The sequence below is a fragment of the Cygnus atratus genome, chromosome 1 (assembly GCF_013377495.2).
Source record: "Cygnus atratus isolate AKBS03 ecotype Queensland, Australia chromosome 1, CAtr_DNAZoo_HiC_assembly, whole genome shotgun sequence".
Lineage (NCBI taxonomy): Eukaryota > Metazoa > Chordata > Aves > Anseriformes > Anatidae > Cygnus > Cygnus atratus.
This window is the reverse complement of record NC_066362.1, coordinates 47,213,630-47,231,217: the sequence shown is the minus strand read 5'-3', so window position 1 is coordinate 47,231,217 and position 17,588 is coordinate 47,213,630. Positions and strand designations below refer to the sequence as shown.

The following is a 17,588-nucleotide window of genomic DNA, read 5'->3' as shown; positions in this document are numbered from 1 at the left end:
CTCCAGAATTGTTCCTTGCCTGAAGGGCTGCAGTGTGAAGCAGCCTTACATTTACCACGCCACAGCCCGAGAGCAGTATCCAGCTGGATCCCGGTGTCCCAATCAGATCAAGGCAAAAATCCACCCCCAAAGATCCCCACCTTTGTAAATAAGCGAGATCGATGTATTCAGCTGAATTCAGCCAATGAAACCAAACCGAGGGAGCACACCCTTTTCCTGGAAAGGACCAGATATCCCCCCTCTTCCGATCAAAACCTTGCCTGAGAGAATCTCTGTTTATTCGGACACTGCTGTAGCAGAAGCCTGATTAGATTTTGGGAGTGAATGAACGGAATGGTGTAAGTTCATAATCTAAAATAGAGAAAAATTATTTTCAGTGATTTTTTCCACTAGAAGTTATCACCCAGAGGGATAGCAAGAAAACTGAATGGTTCACTAAGTCCTTAACACAAAGGAGCCATAACAATTTAGGTAGGTTTTCTGCTGCTTTATTTTAAGCTATTCTGGTTCCAAAAAAGCCAGTATTTTAGTGAGTTTATTGAAAGATGACTGACACAGCGTTCATAAATATGTAAACTGATTTTTGAGCCTCAGTCACACAAGAGTTAAATTTTCCATCACTTTTAATTAAACTACTTAGACATATGTAGGTTAGAGCTGAATAGAAGAACCCAGCATACCTTGAATAAATAAATCCCAACAAGACATGTTCATGCCTTAATTTATATTAGAGCTGCTAACAGGAAAAGATTAATCTCCTGGTAAAATACATCTACTTGAAAGTTTATACTAATCAAAACGCAAAAGAAATATATTGAATGACTGTCTACTCCTACTCTAAATACAATTAAATCCAGACTTTTTGCCATTACTTGTATATAGTATTTTTCCTCCTCCAAAATAGCTTTTTTGTTTTTTGTTTTTTCTATTTGTTACTCCTTGACATGGGGTTCTATGTCAACAGATTTAATTTATGTTAATTATCATTTTCAGGAAAAGCTGTTCTTCCCAGATTCATTTCAAAAAACAACCTATAGATGGCAGTATTCACAACAATTTCACCTAAACTATCAACTTGGACTGAAATATGCAAGAAACACAGCCCTCCTAGTGCTTTTAACCTTATTTCTAACTTACTACATCAGTGTAGAGTAGTGGTGGCTGGAACGGATTATAAAATGGAAATATTAAAAAAAAAAAAAAAAAAAAAACAGATCTGTGAAGGAAAGACTTGGGCTTCAGTCCCCTGCAGTAATTAGAAGTTTTAAAAATATATAGTGGGTTGAAATAATTTAAGTCACTAAAAGCATAGCAAGATATTAAATATGAAATATGGTAAAAATCCCAGGTTTGCTAAAGAGAACAAAAATATTTCAGATAACTCATAATAATAGTACACAACAAAGGATCCAATAGCAATGAAAAAGTAAAACCACTGTATTGTGATTGATGTAAAGAACTGACTAATGTAACAAAGCCATGATAAATGTGGCTAGATAGAATTTTTTCTCAGCTTTCAGTAGAATGCTGTAATCCATTTAGGTCTTCAAAGTCCTATTAGACCCATAGTAATTCACACCAGTGGAAAATATTCTCCTACAACACAGGAGAGTAAATAAGGTAATTGGATTGATGGGCTGAGGCCAATGGGATGAAGTTCAACAAAACCAAGTGCCGGGTACTACACTTCGGTCACAACCCCATGCAGCACTACAGACTTGGGGCAGAGTGGCTGGAAAGCTGTGCAGAGGAAAAGGATCTGGGGGTGCTGATTGATGCTCGCCTCAACGTGAGCTGGCAGTGTGCCCAGGTGGCCAAGAAGGCCAGTGGCATCCTGGCTTGTACCAGGAACAGTGCAGCCAGCAGGACCAGGGAGGTGATCGTCGCCCTGTACTCTGCTCTGGTGAAGCCACACTTCCAGTACCGTGTTCAGCTTTGGGCCCCTCACTACAAGAAGGACATCGAGGCCCTGGAACATGTCCAGAGAAGGGCCACGAAGCTGGTGAAGGGCCTGGAACACAAGTCCTATGAGGAGCAGCTGAGGGAACTGGGGTTGTTTAGGCTGGAGAAGAGGAGGCTCAGGGGAGACCTTATTGCTCTCTACAACTACCTGAAAGGAAGGTGTGGGGAGCTGGGGGTCAGCCTCTTCTCACAGGTAACCAGTGACAGGACTAGAGGGGATGGCCTCAAGTTGCGCCAGGGGAGGTTTAGGTTGGAAACGAGGAGACATTTCTTCTCAGAAAGAGCAGTCAGGCATTGAAACGGGTTGCCCAGGGAGGTGGTGGAGTTACCGTCCCTGGGGGCATTTAAGGAAAGGGTAGATGTGACGCTTAGGGACATGGTTTAGTGGGCAGTATTGATGGTAGTGGACAATTGGACCACACGATCATGGAGGCAGGTCTTTTCCAACCTTAACGATTCTATAATTCTATTATTCTGACACTTTTTGTACAGATCAATGCACAGACAAGTAGACTGAGCAATAAAAAGATTTATTTTTCAGTTGTCAGATACTTGAAGTTCCAATTGCATGTTACTATGAAAAAAGAAAGCTATGCACAAAGAGTTATGCCATCCGCCAATTAATTTTCCATGTTTTTAAATTCCATGATTCACTACATGTTATACAGCTTCTTTGCATGTTCCATGAATTGCTTGTAAGAAAACCTTCCTCCCAGTTCCAGAGATTTAGTGATTTTGCAGTAATACTTGGGAGGTACAAAATAGAAAGTACCAAATTTGATCCAGAAAGTTCATTTTAAGCTAAATTAGTACCAAAGCAGCACATCATTTTATGGCATAATCAAGCACACATATGAATGGTTTGCAGAATCAGTCTTTTTTCAGCAACTAGAAAATTTCAAAGCAATCAATAAATTTGTCACTGATCCTGTTTCAAGTCTTTGCCCACAAGCATTGATGTGACTGGGTGCATACAGGCTCTGTGCTCTAGGAATGTCTTGACAGTCAGATCTCGAGACTTGTCAAAATTGTAAAGATCCCTGTAAAAAAAAACAACAACAAAAAAAAGCACAGTGTTACAAAAAAATCTGTGAAAAAACAGTATAATGCAGATTTTCTCAAAGTTTTACTTTTCTCTTGACAGCCACACATTAAGGGACATACTGAGAAACTAGTATTTCCTCTATTAAAAAAGTCAGCAAGTGGAAAGTGACTCTGAAGATAAGCTTGTTGGCGGTATATAGAGAATTCTGTTTTATCACTATAAAATATAAATACATACACAATGTCAATACATATATTCCATTGTACTGAAAACGCCAACCCTGTGAGCTCCTACAATTTGGAGATTACTTTTACCTGAACAAGGGCCGAGTAAACTTCATCCTCCCTTGATCTGTTGCCATTTTTAGAGCCAGAGGAATAGCTTCTTCCCACTTGGACTGGATACACAGGCGTAGCCATCTGAAAAAAAAAAAAAAAAAAAAGGAAAAAAGATATTTTTCATTTGCAGTTGTCTTATGATTCTGCTTCCATAAGTGCCCTAGAAAGTGCTGTGTGCTCATGGACTAGAATTTCAGCATACATAAAGTACTAACGTAAGTGCAATATAAAATATTTAGTGTCTGAACGGCACGTTACAAAGTGGACTTTTCCATAAAACACAAAAAAAGTTTCAAAGTTTCTCCAAAATTGTCTTTTTTCTGTGGCTACGTATTTTTTATGTTAGAGCAGCATCCAGTTGCATCACTCAGAGCTGAATTATAAAGTACTTTCCACATTGACCAAGTTACCAAAAAACTTCAAGAAAAACACAAACAAAACCTCACCGGGTTTTGTTTTAAAAATATAAGAAAATAATCTTTCAAGAAACAAGAACTACATTTACAAGAACTATACTGTATGCTTAAAAACATTTAGTTTTGTTAATGATAAGGAATGAAGAACTCTAATTTAGCAATAAGGCAGAATAATTATCACTACTGCAAATGTACTCAAGTATGTAAAAATAGCTAAGTATGTAATTCTTCTAAATATTTGTGAAGATTACTTTTGTTCCCGAACAAAAAACTTTTTAATTTAAAAAATATATATATTTTTTTAAACACGTGACCTGTTTTAACAATGCATATACAAAGTAGAAGAAGTTAGGATGGCATAAGAATCAAGCCATTTAGCAAAAGGCTCTTCCTACTTGTTTAGAGACTTCTCTTGATAACTACTTATTTTGAAGAGAGAAAAGCTTTGTAATAGCAGGCATTAAGATGTGACAAAAAAGTTTTCTGAGTTGTGTTGGAAAAGAAACACAAAACAAGCAAACAAAAACAAACACGCACACCAGCACATCAACAGAACTCATTAGGCCAACCCAGAAGATCTAGTCCTGACTGACCAATGGAAAGATTTTTCAAGTATCTTTGAGTCAAAGAGAGGCTCATTTGTGTATTATCCAATACCGCCCCCAAAATAAATTATCAGGTCATCAGGTTCCTTTGCAAGCATGACAGATGTGAATAAAGCACAGCTAATCCACTGCTCCCTTCCTGTTGTTCAACTAGACTATATGTAAATATAATTCATAGTATTCATAATAATAATAATTCATAAGTAACAATAATTCATATTCATAAGTAACAATACCACTCTGGTAAGCAGGTTTACACATGCACATAAATAGTAATGACTGCATCAGAGCTGTAAAACAGTGTAGCTCAGACCATTTCTGAGGCAGCACAATTCGTTTTATGGAAGCATTTAAAGTGAGAAAAAATGTCCATACTAGAACAAACCTGAATCGTATTTCAGAATTAGTTATAGCATTGAAGTCATATACTTGCTGCATTCGTTTGACATGTGACACTGGAAGAGGAGCCTAAAAAAAGGATATTGCATAGTCAGAAATAATCCAGAGGAGCGCTTCATTCCACATACTCCAAAAATAAACAGGTTCATTTAAGAAGATTGATGCTACAAAGGATTTAAAAGCTTATCATGATAAATATTTGAACTGGTTCCTTTCACCTCTTCAGAACATTAGGGAAAGGGCAAGGAATAAGTGTAATGGTTAGCAAATTCCCACATCCAGTACTACCAAAACATACAAATCTTGAACTAATTTAATTCTGTTTCATTTACAGCATTTATAGCTCATTTGCAGGTCGCAAACACCACATACAGACAAATTCAAGCACTAGTTTTGTTTTATTCTTTCAATCCAAAGTAGTTCATATGTTGTTCATCAGCTGAAGAACCAAACATAAGTAGGGCTGATGGTTTTAGAGACTACGTATGGTTAGAGCAGGTTATTTTAGCAAGACTTAAAAGAAGAGAATTTAATTCCAAAGAACATTTGGTCTTCTGTGCCTGCTTTTGTGATACAAGAATCAGGTTACCCCAGGCATGCTTTTACCTCCAGCAGCAACTGTCCCAGGAACTCGATCAATTGATGAGATGACATTCCCTTCAGGTCTGCCGAGCTGAATGAGCCCAAATCATTCTCTTTTGCCTAGAAGAGAATGGTTTACTTAAGTTTCTAATTGGTATTCTAAAGCACAAACAGGTGTAATTTTGTTTCAACATCTGCATTTACTTTTGCTCCATTTCCCATAAAAACACATCGATTTGTATTTGCACAGTAGACGCTACAAGATTCTAATGGTGGAGAAGGGAGGAGGTAAGCCATTGTCTGATGTTTGGTATTTCTTCACTTTCACTTCTACTTGTTTCCTCTCCACTGATCTTTCTGTCTCCCCTACCTTTCTATTAAAGTCACATGAAAATCAAATACTTTTTCTATAAAACTTTACACTGAGAAAAAGTTAAAGATAATATACAAGTAGAGTGAAAAGCCACAGGGCCAACAAAAGGAAGGTACATTGAATCCTTTGTTGGTTGTATGAGTTTAATGGTTAAAATTATGAGATAACTGTATGGTTAATAGGTATTTATTAAAATTTATGCATTTTAAGTTTTGACAAGAAATACATCCTAGCCCTAGTGTAACACAGAGGTATTACTGCTATATAATCAGTAACATAGAGATACCTCTCTTGATGTTTCTGATCAAGCCATAATAGCAGGGTTTCAAAAAGAACGTTCTCAGTTTGGTTGTTACATACACGTAACACAAAGCTGGCTGTGTACCTTGGGAAAAAAAAAAAGTACTGCACTTCACGTACAGAGGTCATAGCAAATCCACAGACTCCGTGATGAAAGGCTAGTATACAGAATGCAAAATCCCTGGCAGCAATACTATCACCATAATAAATGCTTTCTCCCTCAGCAAATGATATATTCCAGAAGAGAATGGCTCACTTTGTGTATAGAAAATTAGCTTTTCAAGATACAGAGACGTTAGCAGAATTCTTGAACCACTCACTTTGATCCATCTTTGGCTCAAGGCGACGCAGGCATTTGCTAGTGTCATATCATAGCTGTCAGAGATTAAAAACAAAGGATCACACTTTGGAAACACAAAAAGCTCCTGTAATGTTTTTACAAGAATGCTTAGAAATTATTTTCAAATGGCTCCACTTCTGTTCATTGTAGGCTTCAACTCAATATTGAAACATAATTTACTAAAGTTCAGTTATTGTGAAATGTATTTTTGTTTTAGTTACAAGCATCTTGTGCGTAGGTGACACTATGCGCTGATCTCATACACCTCTAAAATGGCTGGTATTTCCAAGTACATTGAACATATATTACACCATCTAAGTGAAAAGAGAGTATTATTGTAGCAAACTATCAGGGAAAAAAAAAAAAGATACCTTGCCTGGCAAATTTCAAAATAAAATGAATTTTCACCAGAATAAAAAAATGAAATATTAACAGCAACACTTCCTTCTATATAAACATTTATCTATTTTTACATAGTGCAAGGATGTTTTCTAATAAAAGGCTTATGGGAAGCCTTCTACCCTGTTTACAAACTGCTTCAGGCCTGTTTGAAAAATCACGTGCACTCTGGACAAGGAAAATATACTATAAAAAAAATGCTTACGTAGGCTTCACTGGTGGCATTCCTGGAGCGTGCATCCAAGAGTTCCAATCAACTTTATCAAGAATATCTACCTACAAGCAACACAAATTCTGACTGGATTTTAAGCGTTATTTTTAGACAAAAGCATACCCTATGAAGACTAGTTTCAATCTGACTCTCCCCCCTCCCCCCAACATCCCTCCAATTAACTTGGAGAATCTTACACACAGTACTTCAAAACAAAACATAACAGAAATAAAATACATCTAGGAAAAAAAGCATCGTAATGCAAACCCATCTTTGTAAGATTTCAGACTGCATCGCATTAAGATCAAGATAGAAGAGAAAGAAGAACTGGTCCTTAACTCAGGAATTACCTTCTTTAAGTCATAGTTTTATATAATTGAGAGGTTTTAAATACAATCAAACCTTATCCTTGAAGTATGAGTACAAGAACTTCTTCCACTCATCAGTTCCTACGCTCTTGTAAGCAAACTGCTGAATGTAAGCCTTCAAGAAGCCCATGAAGACATCTAACAGTTAAAAAGAACAAACAATTGTTTCAATATTTGAAAAGAAAATGGCAAAAATATATATGAAGTCTGACCAACACTTACCTGGTCCTCCAAGAAGTTGTTCAAGGTGAAAAAGCAAAGCAAAGCCTTTCTCATAAGGAACAGATGAATAGGCAGCATCAAGATCTATTTCATTCAGATCAGGGACGAGGTTAGTTATGGGATTTGTATCTCCAAGAGTTTTTATCTGTGACAAAGATAAAAGAAAATACATGAATCTAGAAAGACTAACATTTTTGCAAGTCACCACTAATCCTATTTCTACAGGTATCATCAATCCAAGATAGAGATAGCCTCATCTGAAATCACTCCATCTTTCGTTTTCTCAAGTTCTGAATCCGTACATAACACAGTTTACTGAACCTTCTTTTCCCCTCATTTTGTTGCATCAGTGACCAACCCCACAACAAACAGAAAGATGTTAGGATCAATCACACCATGTCCCTGTCATCCCAAAGCAGTTAATTACTGTCACATTTGTTGTAGTCAGGAGCACCTGGTGAAATAATTATCCCTTTGTTAACAAACTACTCAACAAATTACTCACTCTAAATATGTGGTATTAAAAAAAACAAACAGTAAGGAACAACAAAATAGGCAAACTGCATCCCCAAACAGAGTGAGAAGGAGCTATGTTATCACAGACAAGAAATCTGAAAATTGAAGTTTAACTACGATATCTAACCATGAAACTAAACAACCCTCCTCGACAGCAACAGATTTGGAATACTCTCAGTTATAACTCGGCATGCACGAAAAAATAAATCCATTATTTGCATTTGGCACTGGCAATTCTGATGGTTTTGCTTGCAGATAAGCTTGTGGCACTAAGGGACATAGTTAAGCGATGGGACTTGGCAGGTTGGGTTGATGGTTGGATTGGATGACCTTGAAGGTCTTTTCCAACTTAAATGATTCCATGATTCTACAATTCTGACAAGCTTTCAGCTGCCAATTAGTATGCTAACAGATAATAATACTACGGATTAGCCACATCAGTAACAACCAAGAGAGCCTGGAAAGCTGCCCACCCTTCCAGAACAGCTTGAAACATTTCAAAATGCTTAATCTATTCTCTAAGAGTATTAAACATTGGGAAGACAACATATACCTTGTAATCAAAGTTGTGCACCTCTAGTAAGAAGGTGTTAGGAAAGCTGACTAGATAAGCCTTACTTGTGGGAAATGTGAAATCAACTTTATTTTATTTAGGTATATACCTAAAACAAAGTTGTCAAAACTTTTAAGATACTCACTGTATTTTGCAGTTCCCTCCAACCACCAAGGGCTTGAAAGTGCCTGAACTGCTCACCAAACAACCGACCACCAATCCTGCGTTCCAGGTATACAGTATGTCCCTCATTCAGCCTGGAAATACATTGATAACGTCAGCATTGGTAGGATAGCAAAATTCATTTCATTGGTCTCTTTACATATCATTTTTAATACATGGTTTGCATTACATTGCATTGAATATCATACCTACCAAAAATGCTCCCACGTTTTGTTTGTTACCAAGTTTCCTGTCCAACTATGAGAAATTTCATGAGCAATAACCTAAAACGCAGAAGAACAATGACAGTCTTACTATTCAGACTCCTCCTGGAAATGATTGAATGATCAAATCCCTATAGAAAGGAAAAATCCTAGCAGGATTACTGCACTGTGTTCACAAAGCCAACCGATATTGTATATATCGGGTCTGTAAACTTATCCATATAAAATATTATTTAAAGGACTAACAATGTCTTTGAATGGACCTTCTCCAGAAAGAATTCTGAATTTGTAGCTTGCAAGTCATAGAGCCACATTGATCAACAAAAATAATTCCTCTGATAGTACTATGCAGGCACTCGTTTATGAAGTTGTATTACAGAACACTGGATACACAGCAAGCCATGAACTATTATTACTTTCCCACATAAGCAAACAATGCTGGGCTGGGATGTTCTAAAACAGCAAACAGGAAGCATGATAATGATGCAAAATGTACCCGTGTCTAATATTTCAGTTTTCTTGGCAGAAAACTCATGTAAGGAATCATATTCACTTTTTAAGCAGTGTATCAGTCTGGTAAGAGGGACTTAAAGAGATAAAACAGCATCCAGAGTACTCAACTTCCCAGACAAAACAAGAATTTATTCACATCATTCTCACGATTTCCACTTCAAAAGAAAAACTGTACCCAATGTGAGTTCTAGTACGTAGATAGACACATAGAGGAAGAAATTCCCTACAAACAATTCAGATGAAATCAATTTAGTTGTGATTTTAAGCATACAGGACAAGAAGACTGTAACTGAGCAGCAGACTTCAGTCAGTCCCTTATGTATACAGACAGCCACGTTATTTTCATCTGTTCATTTTATAAGCAAATGTATAAAAATGGGTACATCTCCAGTTTCTCTAGAGTTTACTCAGAACTAAAACTCATTTTGTAAGACTTCTTGAATCACTGCATTAACTTTTAATTCCCCCAATGAACAAGAGACTAAGTTTTCAGACATCCGTTACAAAGCTAAGATGCAAATTCAACCTATGCTGTGCTTGAAGACATGAACTTATTGAGCACTTACATTTGATAGAGATCGATCACCTGCCTAAAAAAAAAAAAAAAAAAAAGACAAGGTAAGACAAGGTAGTTGTCAATTCAAGTAAAACTCAATATACACCACTTACTACAGTTCCATGCATGATCCCTGAACTCCAAAGGGGGCAGAAAAATTTAGAGTTCTCTCTGGGGGGGAAGATTAGCAGTCTGTAAATTAACATCCATCACTTGACGGATGAGCAAGCTCTAAGGAAAAGCTGAATTTTTGTCAGCATTACACTTACCAATAGCGTTGGAGTCACAAAAGTAAGACAAGGATTCTCCATGCCACCATAAGGAAAAGAAGGTGGTAAGACTAACAAGTCATACTGTCCCCATACATAGGGTCCTGCTAAATCTTCTGCTGTTTGCAGCATAGCTTCAGTCTGAAACAAGAATTCACGTTAGTCTGACTACAAACACTAAACAAGTTATAAGCTACTGTCCCCACACTTCATTCTCTTTGACCTCGGGAAGTCCCACATGTAAAATGAGCACAACACTGCACATCAGTGTTTTTGTTCAGTAGAAGTTTTGTGTTGTGCTAGAAGAGCAGCATTTTTTGTGGTGGGAAGCAGAGAAAGGAGGACTATGGATGAACAAATCTGGACAAAACCCGAAGCTACAGCCGGTTCCTTTTCCACTACCATGTAAAACAATTAGTTGACAAAACATTTCTGTTAATTACCTACCTCAGCAAATTCATAGGCTGATTTATCCACTAACTCCTTTTCAGCCCACACCAGTGTCCTTGGACCAATCTGCCTGTTGAAAGTGAAAATGCCAGTAAGACACCACAAACGGGAAATCATTCCATGGGAAGTTAACACGGAAAGCATACATTTAATGTGCTCATGAGAAACCCATGACACTGAAGAAACTCGTTAAGAGTCTTCCTCTCCACTGCTAAAGTGACACTAGAAGAAGCTTTAGAAAATAAACAAGCCGTAAATATCCACTGCTCAGGACAAATAAATGGGCAACACACTTACAGATTTTAAAATGCTGTAAACCCTAATACACCAGCATTATTCTGGGCTAGCTTAACACATTCTTGTGCAGACAAGCAATGAGGCTGAAAATTTCATTTTCTGCCTTTTGTACATAATCAGGTTTATCTGTTACCACAGGAAAAAAAGATACTACTATTCCTTGAGCTAAAAATGCCCTTAGGAGATCTCAATCTGCAAGAGTGAATCAAGATGCACACGGTGTGATTCAAAGATTTCACAAAACAGTAATAAATTCAGCAAGGTGCAGTACTGTAGAACAAATGAAATACTCTGAAGATTTTTTTAAACAATTATTAATATTTACTTTATACAGATACACTCACCTGCTTTCTAAAGCTCCGACCACTAAAGCAATCAAGTAGCAAGGTATGGGAACCTAAATGAGAACACGAAAAAAAACCTTATTGTAAAGTGAGCTACCAATATCATTGATTCAAAGAAAAACAGTTATGTAAACAAAGAAGTACGTACATTTCCACCACATCTTTCTGTCTTACATTATGATAAAGGTTTTTTTTTTTTCCCCAAATGATATTCCTTTAGATAAAAGTACTTGTTTCATTGATCTTTCAGGTAAAGGCCACAAAATTTTAAGTACCATTTCTGCTTGAAAAGAAAAATCCTGTAGCTGTAGGATAGCACAGTGCCACTGGTTTGGTTACTGTTCAAAAGAAAGTTAGTTTTCTAAACTAATTCCAGCGTTACTAAATTTTAAGGAAACAGGTAACATACAACGAACACCTTACAAACTAGACCAAGAGTTGCAAAGGTTTTTGGCTCTACAGAGCAGGTACTGTATTGAAGAGCTCACAGATAAGGTGACCACTTTTTTTTTTTCTTTCCCCTCTCCTCTCTCAAGTTTCACACAGCAGCCAAATCAATCCAACAGCTGCTGGAGTTGAGGTTCCACTCCTCTCCCCAGCCACTCAAGTTCATCCATCCATCCTTCTACGCACTTATTCAGACCCTCCAGTGGACCACATCAACTTACTGAAGTCTTTCATTTTTTGCTGCCTATTCAGCAAAATGAACTAAGCTCCCTAACAGATCCCATACACACCAGAGCTGTAACCCCAAAAGCTGTGAGAACGAAAAAGCCAGGAGAGTAAATTGACACCGCCACTGTAGGAACACTGGAATCATTAAACTAGCTGCACCACTTAATGAAACTTCATCCTAACAACAGTCATTTTTTAATTAGCTAGAGACACTTTCCATAAAAGCCAAAGTTTTCACCTTTTTAATAGTCTCTGTTGTCAGAATGTGCCCAACTTCAAGTTTAATTTGATTCCAATGCTCTGCTTCACTGCAAAAATCTTGGTAAGCTTAAAATTCGCAGGATCTGTTTTTCAAAATTCACTCCTATGTTATTAAATCCCACCCATTAGTTCCCAAGAACCAATGCAGGCAGAGGTGTTTCCATAGTACTAGCTTTCAGCATATTAAGCACGTCCAAAAAAATTATCAGGCTTTTCTGGGAATTCCAGATGTCCAGGAAACATCACCAACACCTACTGGGTCGAACCTATTGTCAGTCACTTATTTACTGGTGATATCAAAAACATACCTGAAGTGGCTGTAAGCTGCAAGAGTTAGGAAAAAAGACATTAGGAATCCCTCTACTAGCCTGTAGCACTCACATTCTGTCTGAAACGGTATATCTTCCGACTGCTGTCCTCTGGGTCAGGCATTTCTCCATCGCGATTGGCACTCATAAGAGCCACCAGCTCTTTAGGAACAGACACCTGAAAGAAGGTTGTGCAACCGTGAGGGACTCAGTCGGCATACGGGAGTATATAATATACTAGAAACAGCTAGAGCAAAAAGAACAGTAAAAAAAATTTCTATCCGAAAATTTTCCCCCTCAAGTAGAATATAAAGCTTACAGAAAATATTGCCTTAGGGCAATATTTAATCAACCAAAAGGACTACCTCTGACAAATATTCAAAGTTTCACTTTCTTTAGGCTACTGATCATCACAATGCACATCTCTCTTTGTGCTTCTTTAAAACAATCAGACTGGTTATGACAACACTGCAAAGATGCCCCAGCTACGTACCAGGAAGTATACTTAAGGTATATATGAAAGTCACTTCAAGTATTTTTTACTTTGCAACACTTTGTTGTTTGACTGACAGATTTTCCTGATTTAAGACTATATTTTTTTTTCCTACTCCAGAACTTTTTTTCTTTTAGAAATAAAAATACACGTGAATGAAAAAAAGAGATGATGCCTAGGGAAGTGCTACGGGGAAGACATAAGCATTTTTGGCTCTTGCAGTAAGCTAAAAGTCAATATTCTCTGTTTTTATTTGAGGCCATATGCTAGCAGCTACAAAAAACCCCAAATCACTCATTGTAGTGGTTGCATTTATTTAGGCACATGAGTTAGATTCATCTACCTCTGCATAGTATGTCAGCTTCACAGCTGGTGTGTCTTGGCAGGGAAGGATGGCTCTGCAATGGGTAGCCTTGAAGAAAAAACATAAAATGTAGCATTCTTTCTTACACAAAGGATTACAAATAAACCAGTATTATATTGGAAACCTATACATCTCCCGCAGTAAATTCATTATCTGCAAACCAATACTTCCTGTCATTTATAGCTTACACTAGTTTTTATAATGAAAGATTTTCTAAAAAAAAAAAAAACCAACAAACAAACAAAACACAAAAACAGTAGGTAAGACATCATTAATCCCATATGCTGATTGCAAAGGACTAGATATTCTTCAGCAAGAATACTGGAAAAGGTAAAGCAGTTCTGGACCTATTAAGCTGCAAACATGTAATAAAATCTCAGCAATGTGCTGATTTCAGTGTTTCTGTTTAGGGCCTTTGAAACACACAATTCGAAGTTATAGGTTACTGTACTTTCCCCTACTAGTCTTCCTCTCCTGTTTAGAAACTGCAGGAATTGATATGTAAACAACAACTGTGATACGTAAACAACAACTTAGAAAAATTAGTCAACTCAACCTGGCACTGGCTGAAGAGAAACGGGTGTTTCTTTCCAGAAGTTTGCTCTGGTGTAAACCATTGGAGAGCTGAAGACTTTGGAGAGCTTTCAAAAGAAATTTCGATAATTGCTTCCTGTCCCCTGTACAATAAAGAATACAGTCAGACAGTTTTGACAGGACTTGTGATCACTCCCGGCATTCCCCTACAAAGCTTGCTGGAAAATGGGTCTGCTGCGCTGTCTCAGGAGCACTGATAATACAAACAAGCAGCACGCTACTATAACTTCTCCTTTCCAGTTATAGGAATCAGCTGTTTTATTTCAATTTTAATGTCACAAGGACACTTCCATTATTGTTTTTAGTAACCAGAATTTTCTCCTCTTCTACAGTTCAAGGAGAATATGGACTCTGTAAACTATTTGAACACTTAAGTTTATAGTTTTCCCACAACTATCTAATGCTGTACACATAAGAAATTCAGCACAATAAGCAAACAAAAAAGCATATATTACATGCCATAACAACACAGGATTTGCACATTGTGTAAATCAAAATAATTGTGATATTAGATTCTGTAAAAGTGATCCTCAAGAAGAAAAAAAATACTATAAATAATAATTACTAGGAAACCCTACGAGCAGTAAGGTTAACAAGAAAAAAAAAGCTTAAATTTAATTTAAGGCTTAAGAACTGGTATTAAGTCAAATCTAAGAGCTCTGTGCTGGATCAGCACCAGCTTGCTAGCAAGAGAAAACAAAAAAAATGATAAGTTCATCCTTTTTTTTTTTTTTTTTTAAAGCGGAACAAAACCATGCCCAACAGCAAAAGCAGGCAGAAGTACTTGCTTCTATTATCTGAAAGCTCCATGTATACATGCATTTCTCTCGAATTAACAATCCAATCATAAATCAGAACAAACTCCAGCAATCACAGCAGTTGGACACTAGATAAGCCGACCAGGTATACATATCTCGTTTATAACTGGTATTCCAAAGTACATATTTGACAGGAAAAGAAAAAACAATTTGTATTACCATAAGGCACATATGCTTATTAAACTGTCAGACTTTCAGTTGTAGCTCTTAACCTTTCCTATCACTGTTCTATTTCGATTTACATGGCAGACTATAACATAAGATCACAAATTTTTACAACCAAGACTTGAAACTATTTGTAGGTGGTTTTTCTTAGCAGAAATTCTGGTGATAAAAAAAAATCTGAAAGTCAAACAAAAGAAACAATTCCTTATGTCTCTGCTGCTGCCTGTTTGTCCAAGGCTTTTATTCATTCAATTTCACATCAAACCACCAGTGCTCTCCCAGAAGGGACAGATATTTTATGACAGCCTTTCTTCTTCTACTTCATATGTTTCTAAACTGCACTAATTCAGAGAGTGAAGAAAAAATTTAGAACCAAAGATGAATTTGTAGGGATAGTAAACAGTTTTGAAAATGAAACAATACGAGACAACTTACAATTTTATTCAAGTGAACCTCCTCATAAAATCAGTACTTTCAGCTTTAGCATGAGATGATACAGAGTTGTAGCATACAATGCAAACTGCCAAAAAACGTATCACACTTTGGCAACAACTTTTTATTTCGTGCAACTTCAAAGAGGTAGATTATCATTCTCCATCATGCTGCCAAAACTCAAGTTCCTCTTTTTAGGGTACTCGAGTTAGACAATACAATAAAACTTCTATTACTTGAAAACATATTCCCAGCTAATTGTAGTGGCAATCTGCACTTCTATGGTAACGCAGGATCAGTCCTTGTATAAAGGAAAGGAGAACAGGGTCTGTAACTCCACATGCTCCACACTGGAGCAATTCCAAACAAGACACAACTCCGGTAGGTGAAGAACATTAACGATAAGAAGCGCTGGAACAACTGTGAAACAGCCCACATCATTTCGCTGCTTACTTTAGCAAGCCACTCTGTACGTTTATAATATAGAGACCTGGACACAGGTACAGACTCCCAAAGCTTTGCCTGTCTAATGAAGGCCAAATATTAATTTTGTCTACATCATACATCAGATACGTTCAACACCTTAATGTACAAGTCCCTTTGAAAGCTTTACACAAAGACCTTGCAAGCAGGAAAGCAGCTTTTACAGCACAGCTTGGAAAGCATCTGAAAGAACAGGCAAGTGTGTATATACCTTCTTAGCTCAAAAGGAAGCGTGATTTCCAACGGGGTCCCCTTGAACTTATGTTTTTCTCCAAAAGCAAATTTTGCATCCTGTCCATTCACGGTCACTTTAAATACCTGGAGGTCTTTTGTATCCAAGACCTGTAACGAAGCAAATATTACCTACTTGTTAAACAGCATAACAATTAACACAGCGCTCCTTAAATCATAAAGATAAATCTGAAGCAAAAAAAAAATGTAAATACTTCTAAGTAAAACCAGAATAATTAAATAACCACCTTGAGTACTGGGGATCAGAATTTTAAGACGGCAGCACAGAACTTTACAAACTGGAGGGAGAGGAGGGTGAAAGATGATTTCTGACTACGAACGCGGAAAAGGGGAAACAGGCGTTTACTAGGCAAACTACAAAGGTAAAGGAGCTCACATGGCTGCCATGGAATAAGGAGGATACAAGAATGCCTGCCAAGGTTTCCAGTCTGAAATTGGCCACCATGAGTCAAGCCCTTCATGCAAGCGATGAACAAGGCAGCAGCATTCACGTATGCAACGTGAATAAAGTTTTGGTCTTCGTTATTAACAGAGTGGACTTTCCTAAAATACCAGTGCCAACCCCGAAAGGGTTTTATGGGGGTAGCATGGGGAAAAAGCAACCGAAGCAAAGCAACCCCACCATAAAAGAATATGAGGAAAGCCTCGCTGCACACAGAGCAAGGCTTATATTTGCGATATCAGAGACCAGCCGACGCAGTGAGGAGTCAGAAGACGAGAAGCCCTAAGCGCAGCGCCCCAAAGCTTTACTCCCGTCCTGCCGGCAGCAGGCTTCTCGCCGTGTCAGGGGCACGGTGCCCGGCTCCCCCCTAAACCCCCACCGCCCAAAACGCCCCGCCGAAGACCGCGGCTTCAGGGGGCGGCAGCGGCCGGGGGAACGGCTGAGGGGAGCCTCAGGGGAGCCTGAGGGAGCCCGAGGGGAGCCTGAGGGCAGGCGGCGGCCCCGTCCCCGTCCCCGTCCCCTCAGCGAGGGGGCTCCGTCGCTCCTCGCTCCCCCCCCCCGCCCGCCGTTACCAGGCAACGCAGCGCCTCGCGCTCGGCGCGCACGGTGAAGGCGGCCGCGCCCCGCAGCGCCCGCGCGCCGAAGTCCACGCGGCAGCGCAGGTGGAGGTGGCGCGTGAGGCAGCACGCGGGGGACGCGAACGAGCTGGGGTCCGCCGCCGCCGCCATCGCTCGCGCTCTGCACGCTGACCGCCCGCCGCGCTCCGCCTCCACCGAGGGGAAGGGGGAGCAGGGGACGGCGCCGCGCGGGGGCCGCTGGGAAATGTAGTTCTGCGCGGAGAGGGAATCTGCGAGGGC

The 17,588-nt window shown here is 38.6% G+C and overlaps 1 protein-coding gene across 1 annotated transcript; it reads right to left on the bottom strand.

Moving 5' to 3' along the window:
- Nucleotides 1–2,471: 2,471 nt before the first annotated feature.
- LTA4H (leukotriene A4 hydrolase) lies at nt 2,472–17,522 on the bottom strand. Its single transcript, XM_035551642.2, has 19 exons — nt 17,304–17,522; nt 16,249–16,379; nt 14,102–14,222; nt 13,525–13,593; nt 12,762–12,866; nt 11,445–11,497; nt 10,801–10,873; nt 10,354–10,494; nt 10,095–10,118; nt 9,005–9,075; nt 8,775–8,886; nt 7,561–7,705; nt 7,373–7,476; nt 6,965–7,035; nt 6,341–6,395; nt 5,372–5,467; nt 4,752–4,834; nt 3,322–3,426; nt 2,472–3,002 (listed from the first exon to the last, which is right to left on the bottom strand). Exons 1-19 carry the CDS (start codon nt 17,457–17,459, stop codon nt 2,882–2,884), a joined length of 1,836 nt encoding a protein of 611 aa, XP_035407535.1. The 5' UTR covers nt 17,460–17,522; the 3' UTR covers nt 2,472–2,881.
- Between the last annotated feature and the right edge of the window lie 66 nt (nt 17,523–17,588).

Bases quoted from the DNA above. Each gene is read 5' to 3' on its own strand.
- LTA4H (XM_035551642.2), bottom strand. From the start codon at position 17,459: ATGGCGGCGGCGGCGGACCCCAGCTCGTTCGCGTCCCCCGCGTGCTGC. The intron at 10,874-11,444 runs GTGAGTGTATCT...CACTTTCAACAG, and splicing joins GTCGGAGCTTTAGAAAGCAG to GCAGATTGGTCCAAGGACAC. The intron at 4,835-5,371 runs GTAAAAGCATGC...TCCTTTTTTTAG, and splicing joins TGGGACAGTTGCTGCTGGAG to GCTCCTCTTCCAGTGTCACA.